The sequence below is a fragment of the Nannospalax galili genome, unplaced genomic scaffold (assembly GCF_000622305.1).
Source record: "Nannospalax galili isolate Female #2095 unplaced genomic scaffold, S.galili_v1.0 scaffold117, whole genome shotgun sequence".
Lineage (NCBI taxonomy): Eukaryota > Metazoa > Chordata > Mammalia > Rodentia > Spalacidae > Nannospalax > Nannospalax galili.
Genome location: NW_008341422.1, coordinates 2,252,843 through 2,269,763, shown reverse-complemented (window position 1 = coordinate 2,269,763; position 16,921 = coordinate 2,252,843). Strand labels below are relative to the sequence as shown.

Here is a 16,921-nt window from a genome sequence, read left to right as displayed (position 1 = left end):
TGAATTTAGGACTGCTTCTCTTTGTAAACTTTATGTGCCTTTGTGGCTTACTTTTTAGGCATGAAATGCTGGTTGTTCTAGGCATCACGTTCTCTCTTTTGATATTATATTGGAGTGGCCAAATCACTTCCATTTTCAGGAGTTCTCACAGAGGCCCAAGTCAGATGAGGATCAGATGCTCTTAGGCTTTCTCCTAAGGTATGGATCCCTCCAGGAAAGATGCTGCCCTCAGGAATTTAGGAGCTGGGCTGGCCTGAGAGCAAGTCCCAGGCTAGATGCTGGTCTCAGGAAGCTGTTGGCTATGCCACCCAGGGATGCAAAGGGAGTTGGTGGTGGGAAGAGGCCCCTAGGCCTCTTGGGGACTACTGGGAGGAACTGGGTGGGTCTGGATGCAAAGGATCAGAAAGCACGTGGACTCTGGGCCAAAAGACAGCCCAGGGGTCTGGGGTGCTAAGAAAAGAAATGGGCCAGTACCCAGGCCATGAGGAGAGATGGGGTAGGGGAGATGGGAGGGTGAATAAGGCTGGGGGAGTCAAGGCCCAGAGGGCGCAATGGACTTACCCTGGAGAGAGGCCTGTGGGTAGCCAGAAAGAGGATGGCAGGTGGTGCAGGCCCAGGGAAGCAGGGGGAGGTGACAGCGGGTCCGGGTCCAGAAGCAGTGCTCCTGGGGCCCAGAGAAGGCACTAAGTTGGTTTGGATGAAAGGGGTCAGGAAGCAGTATTGGTTCCCCAGGTGTTTGGGGCCTCAAGACAAGGAATGGGGCAGGACCCAAACTAGGAGGAGAGAATGGCAGGGGAGATGGGAGGATGAATGGGGTTGGGGGAGTCAAGGCATGGAAGGCGGTGGACTTACCCTGGAGAGAGGCCTGCCTGCGGGTGGGAAAGAGGCCTACTGCAGGCCGTACACGCCCAGGGAAGCAGGGGGAGGTGAGGGTGGGGCCAGGTCCAGAAGTGGTGCTCCTGGGGCCCAGAGGAGGCACTTAGTTGGTCTGGATGAAAAGGGTCAGGAAGCAGTATTTTTTTTTTTTTTTTTTTAAAAGACAGGGTCTCCCGGTAGCCCCAGCTGGCCTGGAACTCATTATGTAGACCAGCCTGGCCTTGAACTCACAGATCCACCAGCCTCTGTCTTCCAAGTACTGGGATTAAAGGTGTGTGTGCCACCATGCCCAGCCCAACTGTGTCTTTAAACAAATTTACAAATTTCTATACCCTTTGACTTGAGGTTTGGGTTTATTTGTTATTATTGTGAGAATGGGCAGATGGGTATGCACATGCCACAGAGGGCATATGGAGGTCAGAGGACAACTGAGAAGATGCTTTAGGGTCCTTACTAACACTATGGTCCCTGGAACCACAGCTCCTTAAAAATGCAAAACCTTAATCATCACCCTAGAGTCTACACTGTAACAAGATCACCAGGTTATTAAATGCACATGACATTTAGGAATCCCTGCTGTGGCATCTTACACAATTCAAAAGTAATCACATGAACCACACTTTCATATGTCAATGACAGAAATATTGCTGTATTTGAATTATTCTTATACCTATAAATGGCAGCACCTTGGTTTAATTTTAAAAGTGCTAACTAGCCATATCATTTAAGTAGGTTCTTTCAATCTTGTGTTTCTTCTGTAGCTGTAAAAGAACATCTTGTTCAGAGTGGACTTTTTATAGGTAGGGGACTTGCTTAGCATGCACAGGACCCTTAGTTTAATCTCTGGTGCAACACACACACAAAAAAAATTAAAGAAGTTTACATTGACAGAAGATAACATTACCACTATTATTTCACAAGTAGATTTTTTTGCTTGCAAAAGCTATAGTCATTTTCCTCAATGTATTTAGTGTCCTGACCAGTTAGCTCTGGATGAATAAGTTGTCGGACCGTTAGTGTTTGGAATAAAGTCTTTTCTGTTGTGAAGATAACAACATGCACAGGTGTTCGTGCAGGTCTGAATGCTCATTCATTCATAGAAAGAAATCAGCTGTTCAGAGTAGTTGAGCTTGACACAATGTGACCATTGTCTAGAAGGGGCAAAAACAAATCTTCCTTTTTCTTTTCCTTCTGAGAAGTATTAGTATACATTAAAGCTAACTCTGAACCTATGAGCAGTTGTATATAATAGGTTCTGCTCCAAAGATTCTCCTGTCAATCACATTCTGTGACAGAAATGAACTATAATGTGTATGTGGGGGGAAGTGTGTCCATTTGTATTGGAGATGAGGTTGGTGGTCAGCCTTATCAGTCCACCTCTGACCTGGATCTGCCCAAGGTTTTTCTACCCATCAGATATTAACATGACCATATCCTTCTGTTCAAATCCTACTTTATATGAAAGGACGAAATTGCATTATCTGCAAACATTTGAAAGTTGCCTTGCTATATAGACAAATGTATTTTCTATTAATAGTAAATTAATGGAGTTTTGACAAAGTATAATTTCACATTACAGCAATTTCCAGTTTATGTACTACCAAAAGTAGAATATCAAGGTTGTTACGGAGTTGAAGCTCTGACTGAAAGTGAGCTTTGTCGCTTCTGGACTGAGAGTTTATTGCATTCCAACTGCTCATTTTATGTTGGTAAGTATTCAGGAGTCTTTGATTTCCCCTAATTCCCTTGTAAGTACACTTAAATTTAGTTGTAAATACTTGAATTTTGTGCTTCCAGTTTGTTTTCCAGTCGCTGGGAATTAGCAGGGCTTTGAACGACATTGCCTGGGTACATGCATAGTTGGCACGTCTTACATGATGAATACATGCTGTCAGTGTTCCCCTTGTTCCCTTGCAGTGGGACGCCAAGTTGTGTACATCTCCCATCATTCCATCTCAGTCTCTGTGCACCAACCTGAGCTGTTCCCCGTACACATTCGTCTGTCTTTTACTTATCACTTGCTGCTTCCTACTTTATTGTTCTTATACCTATCCCTTTTTCTTGACAGACTAGTTTGACGTCAGAGTCCGATGAAGTTTTGTATTTTCATAATGTATGGTGCCATGTGTGTAGTAAGTGCTGTGTGTGTTTTCCTTACCTAATCAAAAAAAGTGATTCACTTGAAAATTTATGCCCATTTTGATTAATATCAGTGTTGTGGGGGGTTTTGTTTTGAGTTTTGTTGGGGTTTTTTTTGGGGGGGGGTTCTTGTTAATATCAGTGTTGTGGGGGGTTTTGTTTTGAGTTTTGTTGGGGTTTTTTTGGGGGGGGCTTCTTGGGTTTTGTGTGTGTGTGTGTGTGTGTGTGTGTGGTCTTTTTGAGACACGGTCTCCCTATAGCCCCAGCTGGCCTGGAACTCACTATGTAAACCAGGCTGGCCTCAAACTCACCAAGATCCACCTGCCTCTGCCTCCCAAGTGCTGGGATTAAAGGCATGTGCCACCACAGCCGACTGGGTTTTTGTTTTCTACAGCATCTGGCTACATAGCCCAGGCTAGCTTCAAACTCATGATCCTTCTGCCTCGGCCTCCCTATTGTTGAGATTAATCTTATACAACCAAATTGGGTTAATATATTTTAGAGTTGGGTGTTTTGTTTTGTTTTTCAGTGCTAGGAATAAACACTCTGCCACTGAGCCATACCCCCAGCCCTAACATTTTATTTTCATCCATTCTTAGAGACTTGGTAGATAATTGATTCATCCTCTCTCTCAGCTTAACCCAAAAAACAGTTAGATGTACTTCATGGTGCTGCCCTACCTCTTACCTCTACTTTCATATACATCACAGGACGTTTGTTTTAGTCTTCCATCAGTAAGTGGGGTTCTAATGTCCCTCCAAGTTCTCATACTACCAGTTGTCAAGGAAGGCACCTCAAAGCAACTACCAGCCACATCCGCTTTAGGAAAAGATTTAAAATATATATAGTTATCAGGGGCTAGAGTGATGACTCAGTGGTTAAGAACACTGGCTGCTCTTGCAGAGGACCCCAGTGCAATCCCCACCACGCACTGCTAACAACCTTCCGTAGCTCCAGCTCCAGGGGTTCCAACACCCTCTTCTGACTTCCGTGGGCATTGCACAACATGGATGCACTTATGTGCAATGCAGGCAATACACTCATACACAAAAAATAAAAATAATAAAAATTTAAAAACTATATAGTTATCAATAAACTCTTTTTAACGTGCTTACAAATCATTTGGATTTGTTTTGTAATACACTGTTTAACTGATGAAATTACCATCAGCTGTGTGATTGCCTTACCCAAATTCTTCTAAGTTCTAAGTAAATATTGCCTTAGGTGCTGGCCCGTAGTGAGTCCTGTTCATTTATAAGCCATTCATTTTCATGTGACAGGATAATGTATGTGGTTTCTATGACAACTATTTGTTGAACAAGGTGGGTGGTTGTGGACTTTTGGGTTGTTTGGGTTTCGATGTTGATATATGCAGGTAGGGCATACAAAGGTACCTTGTTATTGTTATTTTGTTGTTTTTGGTGCTAGGAATTGAGTCCAGGATTTTGTGCATGCTAGGCAAGCATTGAGCTGTACCTATGCACCCATAGTTCAGGAATATATTTTTAAATGCTATTTTCAAAACATATATAAGTATTAGTGGTGTTTTTTTTTTTTTAATGTTCTAGTACACAGGTTTTTTAAGTTAAACAAAATCCACTTAAAAGAGCTTGTTAACATGGAGCTTGCTAGCACTGGTCCTAGCATGTCTGATTTGGTAGGTCTGGGACGGGATCTGGGTCTTTATGTTTTCATCATGTTCTCAGGAAACACTGATGCTGCTAGTGTTATGTGCTTATTTTGCTGTAAACATGTTCTCCTTCTCTAGACTGTAGTGCCTCTTGTCCCTTAAAACCTTAAGATTTACTCCATTAAGAAAATCTTCAGAGTGCTAGAGCCAGGCATGGTGACACAAGCCTTTAATGTCAGCACTTGGGTGGAAGAGGCAGGTGAATCTTTGTAAGCTTAAGGTCAGCCTGATCTACATAGCCAGTAAGAACTACACAGTGAAACCCTGTCTCAGAAAAAGAAAGAGAAAGAAAGGAAGGGAGGGAGGTAGGAAGGAGGAGGAAGAGGAGGAGGATGAAGGGGGTAGAGAGAGAAAGTTCTCAGTATAGTCTCATCACAACTTCTGTATCTACTGTCCAATCCTCTAATAGTTATCCAGCCTGTATAGTTATGTACAGGCAGTCTTCACTTTGTATAGTACGTACAAGCATGGATTTCAGTTCTGGAAGTATATTTAGAGTAAGAAATTGCATATGAACTTTGCTGCTGGCTCCTCAGTCCAGTAATCAGTACGTAGATTATAGACACAGACACACAGACACACACACAGACACACACACACACACGATCAGTGACTACCCATGTCCCTTTTTTCAGTCTGTGATTGGTCAATATGCACCTGTTACTGCGTTCATGTACAGAAACTAGATGTACAGTATCTCCATTTGAGATGTAAAAGTAGATAATGAAAACAAGAAATTAGTCCTCAAAGATTAAAGCAAAGTGCAAAAGATAAAAAGGTAATACTGCTGGAAGTGTAAGTCAGATCAGACTCACATGGAGTTTATAGAGGAAACAGCCAACATTGGGAGTGTTGACACTGTCAAAAACTTGAGATTTGTAGGGGAACTTACTAAAGGCTGACCTATTACATAAATGAGAAGATACAAATATCTCAAATACTTCATGGTCGAGACATGAAAGATGAAGTGACACCAGCATAAGATTTATATTAAAGGAACTCTTGGAGATTTTTCATGACATTGAGAGCACAAAGGAGGTAATATGAAGTTGATCCTAACTTAGGCCTAAGTATGGCTGTTACAGGAGTGTGGAAAAGGTGCTTGCTCCCTGACAGGCGCTGTCTAAGGAGGCAACAAGCACTGGTAAAACTACTCTTGGTAAGGTTTTTATAAAAACATAAAAGAGTTCTATGCTTTTATTGTTTGAAGTAAGTATACTAAATACATATTTTACTATGTATCTTTTTCTCTAAATACAATTGATAGAGAATTTGTGTTGACAAAAATATAAAGAAATATGCTTGCTTCGACAGCACATACAGTAAAATTGGAACAATGCAGAGAAGATTAGCATGGCCCCTGCACAAGGATGACATGCAAATTTGTGAAGCATTCCATATTAAAAAAAATATATATATATATATAAAGATAGTGAAATAGTTGTAATTTTCCTATTGATTATTAAAATTGCTTACATGATTTCAGCCTGTATCATTTTTATGACCCCTGTACTGCATTTACAGCTAGGACTACCTATATATATGAATTATACATAAATGAATGCATATATGTAAAGGCTTTATTTTTACTATCTTTAAAGTAGTGTCCCCAGCTATGCCATATCTTAAAAGTATTTGTACAGCACAACGTGATTTATAAGAGATTTGTACTGACCAAAGAACAGTGACCAGAGCTTTCACCATTCCAAACCTGGCTCAGATACCCCAGGGGCTGAAGATACAAATATCTCAGGCATATATAGAACTCATTTGAGGCCCCAGGCTAGACAGTGCCTGTGTTGGGAGTTGGTCTCCCTGAGGAAGGAGGCCCTCATAGCATTTCGTGTATTGTTTTTGACAGACCATGGATACTCTAATACATTCTTTTATAGTTGAATTTCTTTAAAAAGATAAAAGCTATTAGTCACAAAGAGTTATTTAGTAAACATCTAAAATTATGTTTCCCTTAATATCCTCCTTTTATACCTATTAAGCAATCAAATGTCTTTATTTTTAGAAATATCATTGTATATGAGCACTAGAAATTCAGAGATAAAACAAAAACTTGGCATAAGAAAGAACAAGTGGGTATGGGAACAGAATGGATATGATGTCTAAGAGACATCTGGTAAAAATCTTTCTAATTAAATTCTTTGAATATAAAGCAAATGAGATTAAAGTAGGCTAAATATGAACATGAGATATTAAACTAAATGCAATTTTTGTTTTCCCAGTAATTGATACCAACTTTTTAAGTAATTTTTTTTTGACAATAAAATATTATGAGTTAAAAAAGTATATCTGAAACAGTATGCTCAGCACTGTTGGGCATTACTCTGATGCTAGCAGCTGTTTTAACCATTGTGCAGTAGCGTGGCTTTCCTGTTGACTTGACTGTGGTACCTTTACCTCACACTTCCTGGTGCATTACATCGCCTCAGTGTGTCTCAACCTATTTTGTTTTAGAATGTACAAATTTTTACAACTGAAGTGTCATTTTGAGCATGTATTGTTTTATTTTTCAGAATTCTCGATTTAGACTTATAAGAAAATAAGACTTTGGGGACTGGAAAGATGGCTCAGAGGTTAAGAACACTGGTTGTTCTTGCAGAAGACCCAGGTTCGAATTCCAGCACCCACATGGCAGCTAACAACTGTCTGTAACTCCAGTCCCAGGGGGTCCGACAGCCTCTTCTGACCTCCCTGGCATTGCACGACACAGGCACACTCACTTACATGCAGGCAATACATGCATACACATAAAATAAAAATAATAAATAAAATTTAAAAAAAAATAAGACTTTGAGCAGACTGCTTTGCCCATGGGAAATCTTGTGATTGCTTTAATTTTAAAATAAAAAGTCATTTTTATAAATAATCTTTTACTATATGTGTCTTAGTGATTTATTGACCATGCCCATTCTATAGATTTTATTTTTTTAAACTTTTAAAAAAACTTTTTATTATTTTTATATTATGTGTATGGTGTATTGCCTGCATGTATATAAGTGCACCCGTGTTGAGCAGTGCTTGTGGAAGACAGAAGAGGCTGTCGGATCCCCTGGGACTGGAGTTACAGACAGTTGTTAGCTGCCGTGTGTGCTGGGATTCGAACCCAGGTCTTCTGCAAGAACAACCAGTGTTCTTAACCACTGAGCCATCTCTCCAGCCCCCATAGATTTTTTTTTTTTTTTTTGGTCTTTTTGAGACAGGGTCTCCCTGTAGCTGTCCTGGAACTCACTATGTAGACCAGGCTGGCCTTGAACTCAGAGATCTGCCTGCCTCTGCCTCCCAAGTGCTGGGACTACAGGCATGTGCCACCACGCCCGGCTCCCACAGATTTTATTTTTAAATGCTTGCTTTGATAATGAGTACATACTTCTCTTTAAAAACTCCATGAAAATGCAACTTTAGTTGGCCTTGAACTACTAATACTTTAACAAGTTTTTATTCTTAAATTATAGGCTTAGGGACAATAGTAATCCTCTTTGGTATTTTATATTAGCTAGGCACTATTTGTGTCTTGTCTTTCTCTCCCTGTCTTAGCTCCCTCCCTGCCCTCCCCATTTCAAGTGTCCCCGTGTTCCCCATTTCGCCCTTGATCATTTTTGTATGCTATGGTCCCACCTCTTTTGAGCTAAAAGGGAAGGGGAGATGGAGGACTATACAAAGAGCTATGGGAATAAAAGAGAAGAAGGGGGTTTTAATTTTTATATTTCTTTTAGGGCATATTGATGCATTTACTTCAAAGCTTTTCATGCTGGAAGAAATTACCTCAGAAGAATTAAAAGAAAAACTTTCAGCACTCAAGTAAGAAAATTCATTGTGGTGGGGATTGAAAAGACTTACGAGTATCAATGTAATGTGGTCACTAGTCTTCCTTTAGCTCTAAATTTTGATTCTGTTTATTGTCAAGACTTTGATTATTTTATGCTTCGAGCTTCCCTAACCCACTTCACACTGTCTCCACCTACAAGGAAACAATGCTGACAGCACCAGCCTTCCTACTTAAGACAAAAGATGCCAGAGCCATAGGGGGTCCAGTGTCCAGACGTGCACAGAAGCAAATGTATGTGGAAGCAAACGTATGCACCCTATGTGGAGCAGGGGAGGAGGGCACAACTGTAGACTGTCAGCCCTTGGGATTGTGGGACTGATTGGACAGTCTGACTTCTACAAGTTTGCCCATCCTACCAAGTACTGTACATCAGAACTAAGTGAATTGTACTCAGAACTCTTAGTACCTAGATGCAAAAGAAAACAGCTTGTACATATTATCTAATCGTCATCTGATAGCTTCCCATCAACGGCTTTTGAGAGATCATTTCCACTTCATATACAAAGAAACTGGGACTTGACTCACCTAGAGCACATGACTGAGCTGCTGTCACACAGTCTTGATAGTTAATATGTTGAAATTGCCACTCAGGATGAGACATTGTATTGGTTTTAGCTGCAGAGCTCCAGGTTTGAGATTTGACAGCTTTTTAAGGGTCCAGAGTCAAATCTGAACTCTGTGATTAAACCTAAATGTCCCTTTCTCTTTGTAAGAATTGCTTCCCTTGGGTGGTAACTTTTCTTGACATATGTGAATAGAAGTTTTTATGACCTCCTTACCCTTGTCTTACTTCTCCTAATTATGAAAATCATTTTTAAGATGAATAATAAATAAGTTTAGATGTAGATGAGAAGTCAAAAAAATATTTAGAATATATGTTTGGTTTCTGTTTAGCTAGTCAATGCTTCTCTGTCACCACACATTTGAAGTTCCCATCACTTTTCTTGGCAGCCAACTTGCCATCATTACTAAAAGGACAGTAGTTCAACAGTTTTTAAGTATATGATTTGAATATTTTTTTTTTATTTTTTTTATGTGTATGAGTGTATTGCCTGCATGTATGCAAGTGCACCTGTGTTATGCAGTGCCCACGGAGGTCAGGAGAGGGCATCAAATCCCCTGGAACTGGAGTTAGGATGATTGTTAGCTGCCATGTGGGTCCTTGTAATTGAACCCAGGTCCTCTACAAAAGCAGCCAGTGCTCTTAACTGCTGAGCCATCTCTCCAGCCCCTGATTTGGATATTTTTCAAATGATATGTTTATAACTCCCCTAACACAGATCTAAATACTTTATCAATGTGAAAGGAAATTAAGAAATGACAAAATAAAATCTCATCCAAATATGAATGCATTTGATGGTGTTTGTTTCACATTATTTATTCTTTGTTATTAAGAATATTTCTTTTCCTGAGAAGTTACCATTGTTAAAAGTAAGTTGTTCAGTGTGTGTGTGTGTGTGTGTGTGTGTGTGTGTGTGTGTGTTTTCTGGGGTTTGTGTGTTTTCAGTTTAATTTCACACCAGCTTTTTTCTGTTTTATAGGATTTCAAGTTTATTTAACATTCTCCAACACATTCTAAAGAAATTATGTAGGTGAGTATTTGGGAGCATTTTGCATAATGGGTCTGATTTTCTTTACCAAAAATTATTAGAAACTTTGTTAGGGATAGATAGAAAAACTAGACATGGGGAAATTATTTTATCAGAGTTGAAATTCTAAAAATGTGAGTGAAAATGGTAGAATCTGCCTGTCACAAACTAGACATGGGGAAATTATTTTATCAGAGTTGAAATTCTAAAAATGTGAAAATGGTAGAATCTGCCTGTCATGAAGCTGCAGATGTGCTCCATCACACTCGTTTTCTCTCGCCTCTTCCTCAGGGTCTTGCTGTGTAGCTCAGGCTGACCTCTACCTCTCAGTCCTCTAGGAGTAAGATTTTCATAAAATCTCAGTATGTGAAATGTTACTTATTCCTTCTACCAGATAATTATTTCCTATGTGTAAGTGATTGAGAAAAAAGCCTTCCCAGGGCGGGGGGAGGGGGGAAGAATATGTCCCCCAGATGTCCTTTGTCAATACCTGTTACTTCTGGGGTTAAAAAGTTAATGAAAATGAAACTTCTTAGGTTTGTAGGAAGATCTGTGTAACTAAGGTTGATTGATCTTTATTTTAATATGGAACAGAACTGTTCTCTTTGCCTCTGTGATCCATAGGATTATGTATTACCATGAAAGTACAGTCTACCTTACAACTTTCTAAGGTGCAAAGAAAAATGTAGATTGGCCATTACCAATTGTAGATTGGTAATGGTAGAGGATCATGGTTAAGGCTGTGACCTGCACGAAGCTTAATTGCTGCATCTACAGCCAAGCCCCACTATACTCAAAACTGTGGGCAGATTGCTTAGCATCTCTGTTTTGTTTACTTATGCCCAATTTAGAGTAAATAATGTTATGCCTTGAAAGCGTGTTGTGGAGAATTTAATGAGAAAGTAGATGTGAGGCACTAGAACAGAAGTTACCTCATGGTAACCATATCGTTATGATGCCAGCTAGCTGCTGTTCCTATGTCCTTGCACTTACTCATTCTATCTGGATTGTTCCACCGTCTGCCTTTGACACTGTATCTTATAGTAATTAATATACTACATTCACTTTTTAATCTCTGTTCACTTACCTATTAGATACAAAATAGGTACAGGTTGAATGAATGAAAAAAAAAATTTTTTTTCAGTGTATCTGCTCATAGGTTAGAGATTTAGATACTTATCTTCCCATTAAATGACTGGAAATTTACAAGTTGTATAAAAGTAAAAAGAAAATAGTCAGATAGTCTAAACTTTGGAAAACAAACTAAGTATAGTTACCTGGTATAAAATAGTTTTAAAGGCAGTTTAAATCTTCACATTTGATGGTTTTTAAATATTTTTAGAGGTGATGTTCTGCCCCTACAATTGTTTTCAGTTTTGTTGTCTTGTGACTGAGAAACTGGGGTGGGCGAGCTAGCACAGTAAGCTGTGAGATGAGTTTCATTGTGTGGATTTAGCTTGCAGGAGGGTTCCTACTTGTTGTCTCATGCGGCAGAAGATTCTTCACTCCTGATCTACAAGACCTCTGACGGAAAACTTACTAGGACAGCATACAATTTGCATAAAGCACACTGTGACCTTCCTGGTGTACCATCTAGTCTCTCAGTTCCATGGGTCCCATTAGATCCCAGCTGCCTATTACCGTACCATATCCATCATGGACGAATACCCTGTACTTTTCCACCCAAATCACTGCATCCAGCAACACAACAGAAGGTAAGATATTTCTTGGAAATTCAATGTTCCAGCAGATTTCTTATAATCTGTTTCACTGACTACTTTAGCCTGATACCCACATTGCCGTGTTGATCACATGCCATTTTAACATCTATATCCAGAGGAAGGTAGATAGAGCTGCACTCTGCAGTCTAATATCTTTGTCAGTGGGACTTTCTCATAAGTTTTATAAGTCAATTAAAGAAATTTCTGTGAACTTGTCATATGAGTACATTGGTAGGGCATCCACAAAATTCAGACCCTATGTTTCTATTCAAAGTAAACTGGTATTTCTTAACAGCTTTTATTTGTGTATTAAACATCCATCAAACATTTGAGGCAATTTGCAAGAGTCTATATAAAAATTATGATATAATTAAAAATTGACTGGTAAGATAAGGAAATATTTAAAAGCTAGTGTTAGTAATTAGTGAATACAACAGTATTAAGGGCTTATTGTATTGTGCTAAGTTTTTTATAATTCAGCATTTATTGGATTCTTATTAACATTATACTATTTACAAAGTCCTTCCTGAAATGTCCACTGAGTAACATTTCTTTATCTGGAATGTGAAGCCCTGTCTCCAGGTGTTCTCTACCCTATCACTCTGGGTCATGTGATCTCCATTTGAGCTTAGTTGCAGGAAAAATGTTGCTATCTAAAAATGAGTCTGAATGTTCAGAAAACAAAAACCCAGTATATTCTCCTTCCATGTAGGCCAGACATCTTAGAGTCAGAATGAGTGAGTTCTTGATCTGTGTGCTGTTGCCCCAGAGCTCACATACAAGCACATGTGTGTCTCATGGATGGTATGCTCTCTTCCCTTTTTCTGTTATGCCAAATTAATTTGTAAAGCATTCTCAAGCCCTTTTGAGAAAAGCTTTAAATACAGTTGCTGGGGGCCTCTTTAAAATTGTTCATAGTAAATAGGATTCTTTGTTTCTCAGTTCTGCACCCTGATGTTACCATTTGTTTTAATATGTGGGTTCTGACGGTTGAACCAGGGCCCCTTGTGCATGCTAAGCAGCCATTCTACCTTGGGGCTCTTTACACATTCCTGGTTAACTCTGGGAAGAAGATATGTGTGCTGAGCTAGTTGACACAAGTCAAAGAATGGAGAAAGTTAACACTATTTTATCCACAGTTTTGGTTGACTATTTCTAGTTTATTGATACTCTAAGTAATGATTTTTTATAACTTAAGGAATTTTTTTCATGAGTAACTTAAAAATAATTGAAGAATGTTTTTGAAAGATCTATATTCTAGGAAGATAATTTTAATTTAGAAACACTAATTATAATCTCTCAGCTATAACATATAATTCTGTGTGGGGGTGAGTTATTCCTTTTTGGTGAAAATGAATGGTTTAATACCTTGCCAGTGAACAACTTTAAGCAGAAGAAAAATGTTCGTGTAAGACATTTTTGAAACAGAAATGAGTTGATAGTCTTGTGCTTTCTTTATTGATATAGACTGACACTAAAAGTTGAATGTTTTATGTCTTGGAAATACTTGGAAGATTTAACCTTTTTAATAACCTGGTCCAAAATGTGCTTCAGTATAACAAGAACATTTATTTGGAAAAGGAGAAATTTTGTGTATTCAGGATTTGGCCACATAAATACACATTTTAACAATTCAGTCACATGTGTCCCTGGGCACTTGTTGATTTACTTTTTTTAAACTTCGTTTTTATTTTATGTGTGAGTGTTATGTCTGCATGCATGTAAGTGTAACCGTGTTGTGCAATGCCCGAAATGTCCAGAAGAGGGCGTCAGATCCCCTGGAACTGGTTACAGATGGTTGTTAGCCATCATGTGGGTGCTGGGATTCAAACCCGGGTCCTCTGCAAGAGCAGCCAGTGCTCTTCACTGCTGAGCCATCTCTCCAGCCTCTGATAAAAATTTTTTTAAAGATGTTTTATGTGTTCAGTCCAGGAACATTCTCTGAGTTTATCTGGAACGAGGCTGTTGTGTAGCCCAGCACTGACAACAGAAGACAATTAGATAACTAATACTTGCTTAGATGTATTTTTGAAAGCCAATGGAATGTTTCTGGTTATCACCTACCTATCTCACCATGGAAATAGGACTTTATAGTCCTGGTCAGGCTGAGCACCTATACTTTTAGCCTTAGCAGCAATGGGGAAAGATTAGAGCTCTCAGAAAACTGGAATGTAAGAGCCTGTGCGGACCAGGAATCATCTGCCATCTTCTAGTGTGGACTCCTGCAACAAATCCTTCTGCCTCAAGGTGATCCTTTAATTCCTAGTGTACTTGAGCTTCTCCTTGGATAGTGCTTGTGGGACTAACCCTGACACATAGGCCATCACACTTTGTGTCCGCTTCCCACTGCATCAACTAGAGGCTGTATCAAAGAGTCCTGTTTTCACCTGCTTTGCTGCTTGGCCTCTTGTGCCTTATTTTTGACACCTTCATACTTTTATCCTCTTCTCCCTCTACAGCTCTGTAATAAACATTTACTAAACACACACACAGCATCTTCAGAATACTGGTCTTCCTCAGAACTGTAGTAGATACAGTTTATAATGTCGCTCACTGTTCCTTCAGGAAAAATAACCAGCTGAGTGGAGAGTGATGCAGAGCACACAATGAGCACTCTGCTAATCATAATGCCTGAAATGTGCATCAGGTTCCGACAAACTGCAGACCAGCTCTCCACTCAAGGTTGTCCTTACTAGTTATTAATTTTAAAAAACACAACATCCTTATAGAAAAAGTAGAGATCTGATTCTTAGTGAGCCTGTAGCCCTTGAAACAGAGCTGGCACATTTGTTGGTCTAGAATATGAGTGTTTGTAGTTACACTTCACTCACTGCCCTGTGCTTCACTGGACAGGATTACAGAAGCAGAGGGGATAAGGTGCAGGGGAAACAGAGGCAGATACAGGCAACTTCTGTCAACTGGTCACAAGCTCTGCAACTCAGGACCTTTAGTGTGTGGCCTGGCCTTCCCTTCCCCTTTATAAAAACACCCTGCCCTCTAAGTGGCTGTGAAGCCATTTCCAGGTCTCATCTTTAAATAGGACTGTGATTAGCAGGGCTGTGTCCTGGGCAGGCCTGCCCCCTCCCTTAGACCCCGTGAGCCAGACGACAGTGGGGAGAAGCCACATGAGGGTGAGCCAACGCCCCTTGTCTCTAACGCCCTTGGCCCTTTGCTCATCCCGTTTGCCTTCCAAGTCTTCCCTCCCCTTTTCCATCTGTTTCTCGTTTTCAGTTTTCCTCTCTGCTTTCCAGTTTTTCCTTTCTTTGGTTTCTTTTTCTTCTAACTTTCATATTTTTCTTTTTCCCCCTTTCCTTTTTAGACACTTTCCTTCATCTGACCATTTTCTTCCTGCCTTGCTTAGTCTTACCATCTCCTTCTTCACCCTTTCTGCCCTTCTATCCGCTCGCCTTCTCGTTCTCTCCTGTCCCTGCCCTCCTGCATTGCTGTGAACATGCTACTCGAAAGGCCTGTCCTTGCTGCGCTTTCTGACCTCACTTTTCAACCTTGTCCAGATGTCACAGACTCATTCACTTCTCTACCCTTGTCTCTCTCCTCCCCTCGTTGTTACTGACAGCTTAAACTTTTAAAACTGGGTCAGATTAAAACTTCTTTTCAAAGCAGCCAGGTAGCTGGGACGAAAAAGTGCACAAAAGTTCCCTCGCGTGTTGAGCAGCCCGTATATGAATGATTCAGAGCTGGCTGTGCACAGGCATGTTGTATGTGTATGTAGTTATACTACTCTTTGCTTCTTAGGTTGGTGGGACAAGAATGCCTACAGGGAGCCTCAGGAATCCAGTTTCCATGGAAACCAAAAGCAGTTGCCTGCCTGTTCAGCAAGTTGAAAATGAAGGAGTGGCTCCAAATAAAAGAAAAATAACTTAAGGGCTGGACCATGGGAAATGAAGTTTCAAAAAAATCCAGTTACAACAGGGTTTCGTTTTGAATTTTGGGGTAAAAATGTGTCCAGTTGGCAAGGGGAGCATTTACCTTCAAGTGGCCTCAGGAGGGGCCTTGAATGGCTGTGGCTGTGGAAACGGGGATGACAGCAAAGTGAGTGTTTCTCCTTCCCTTTGACTGTGAAGAGCCTAGAGGTCGAACTGAAGAAGAAAAACACTTCCCTAGGGCCCCTTTTCGAAGATTGTAGACAGGGAAGTCATTTTCTCTTTTAGGAACAATTATATTATGTTAATGATTTGAATTCTGTTGTCAGTGTACTGAGACTGGCTCAGAAGGGTAAGTATTAAACTGTTAGAAACAGTCATGAGCACTAGAAACCTTGTTTCTGATCCATTTTTGACAGTTTTAATACTACTTTTAATATGTTGGAAAACATGTTGAAATTCCACTGCAGACACCAGAAGCGAAAACAAAAACCTCTCTGCCCCTGAGAAATTACCAATTAATACTTTCCTGTTGGGCACAGTTTGCTTTATGAAAGCTCTCTGTGGTACAGCAGGCTAGGTGACAGAGCTTTTACAACTTGGCGCAGATTCCAACCCAGTACGTTGAAACACGCTACCAAAGGCAGACACACCCGCGGAGGAAGCATTCCAAAAGAAGTTTGATCATTCCATCCAGCATGGTTAATATGGCAAAAAGCGTAAGGCATTTCCCAAGCCCACAGATTAATTCAGAAACACCATAAGCAGTGGATTGTGGCCAGTTTGGATTTAAGAAGGGACAGATCTGTTCAATTTGTAACCTTTTTTAAATGAATACAAAAAGTATCAGAAATATATTTGTTATCTCCAAAATAAAAGTTTTGTAATCAAAGGCAATATTTGTGTTGTTTTGGAAATTTTTATGTTCCATATTAATATAAAGAAATTATATCTAAAAATCTAAAATACTATAAAGAACAGTTAAAATTTTTATCTACCATGCTCTAGTTTTGAATTGGTTTTCTGGAATGTTTATTATAAAATATCTTGATGTTATCGTAAAAGCGATTATTGATACACATTACTTTCTGGATTTTAATGTGTCTCATCTTGCCATTCTCTTTAAAACATTAAGCTTTGTTTTTCTAAACTTTGTCATATAACCGCATAACCAGAATGTTTTAGTT

At 39.7% G+C, this 16,921-nt stretch overlaps 1 protein-coding gene and 1 non-coding gene across 7 annotated transcripts in view; both read left to right on the top strand.

Annotated features, from left to right (window-relative positions):
* The window catches only part of Ice2 (interactor of little elongation complex ELL subunit 2), a 58,001-nt gene extending 41,370 nt beyond the window's left edge, over nucleotides 1–16,631 (top strand). For all 6 annotated transcript variants that reach the window (XM_029565274.1, XM_029565277.1, XM_029565278.1 and 3 more), the window contains 5 exons: nucleotides 2,456–2,585; nucleotides 8,431–8,515; nucleotides 10,085–10,135; nucleotides 11,589–11,847; nucleotides 15,607–16,631. In XM_029565274.1, the coding sequence (XP_029421134.1) occupies nucleotides 2,456–2,585; nucleotides 8,431–8,515; nucleotides 10,085–10,135; nucleotides 11,589–11,847; nucleotides 15,607–15,735 (654 nt within the window). In that variant the 3' untranslated portion in view covers nucleotides 15,736–16,631. The remainder of the gene's footprint in view (nucleotides 1–2,455; nucleotides 2,586–8,430; nucleotides 8,516–10,084; nucleotides 10,136–11,588; nucleotides 11,848–15,606) is intronic.
* LOC115071029 lies at nucleotides 6,004–6,110 on the top strand. Its single transcript, XR_003850122.1, has one exon. It is a non-coding gene; the product is annotated as a U6 spliceosomal RNA (small nuclear RNA).
* Nucleotides 16,632–16,921: the final 290 nt, after the last annotated feature.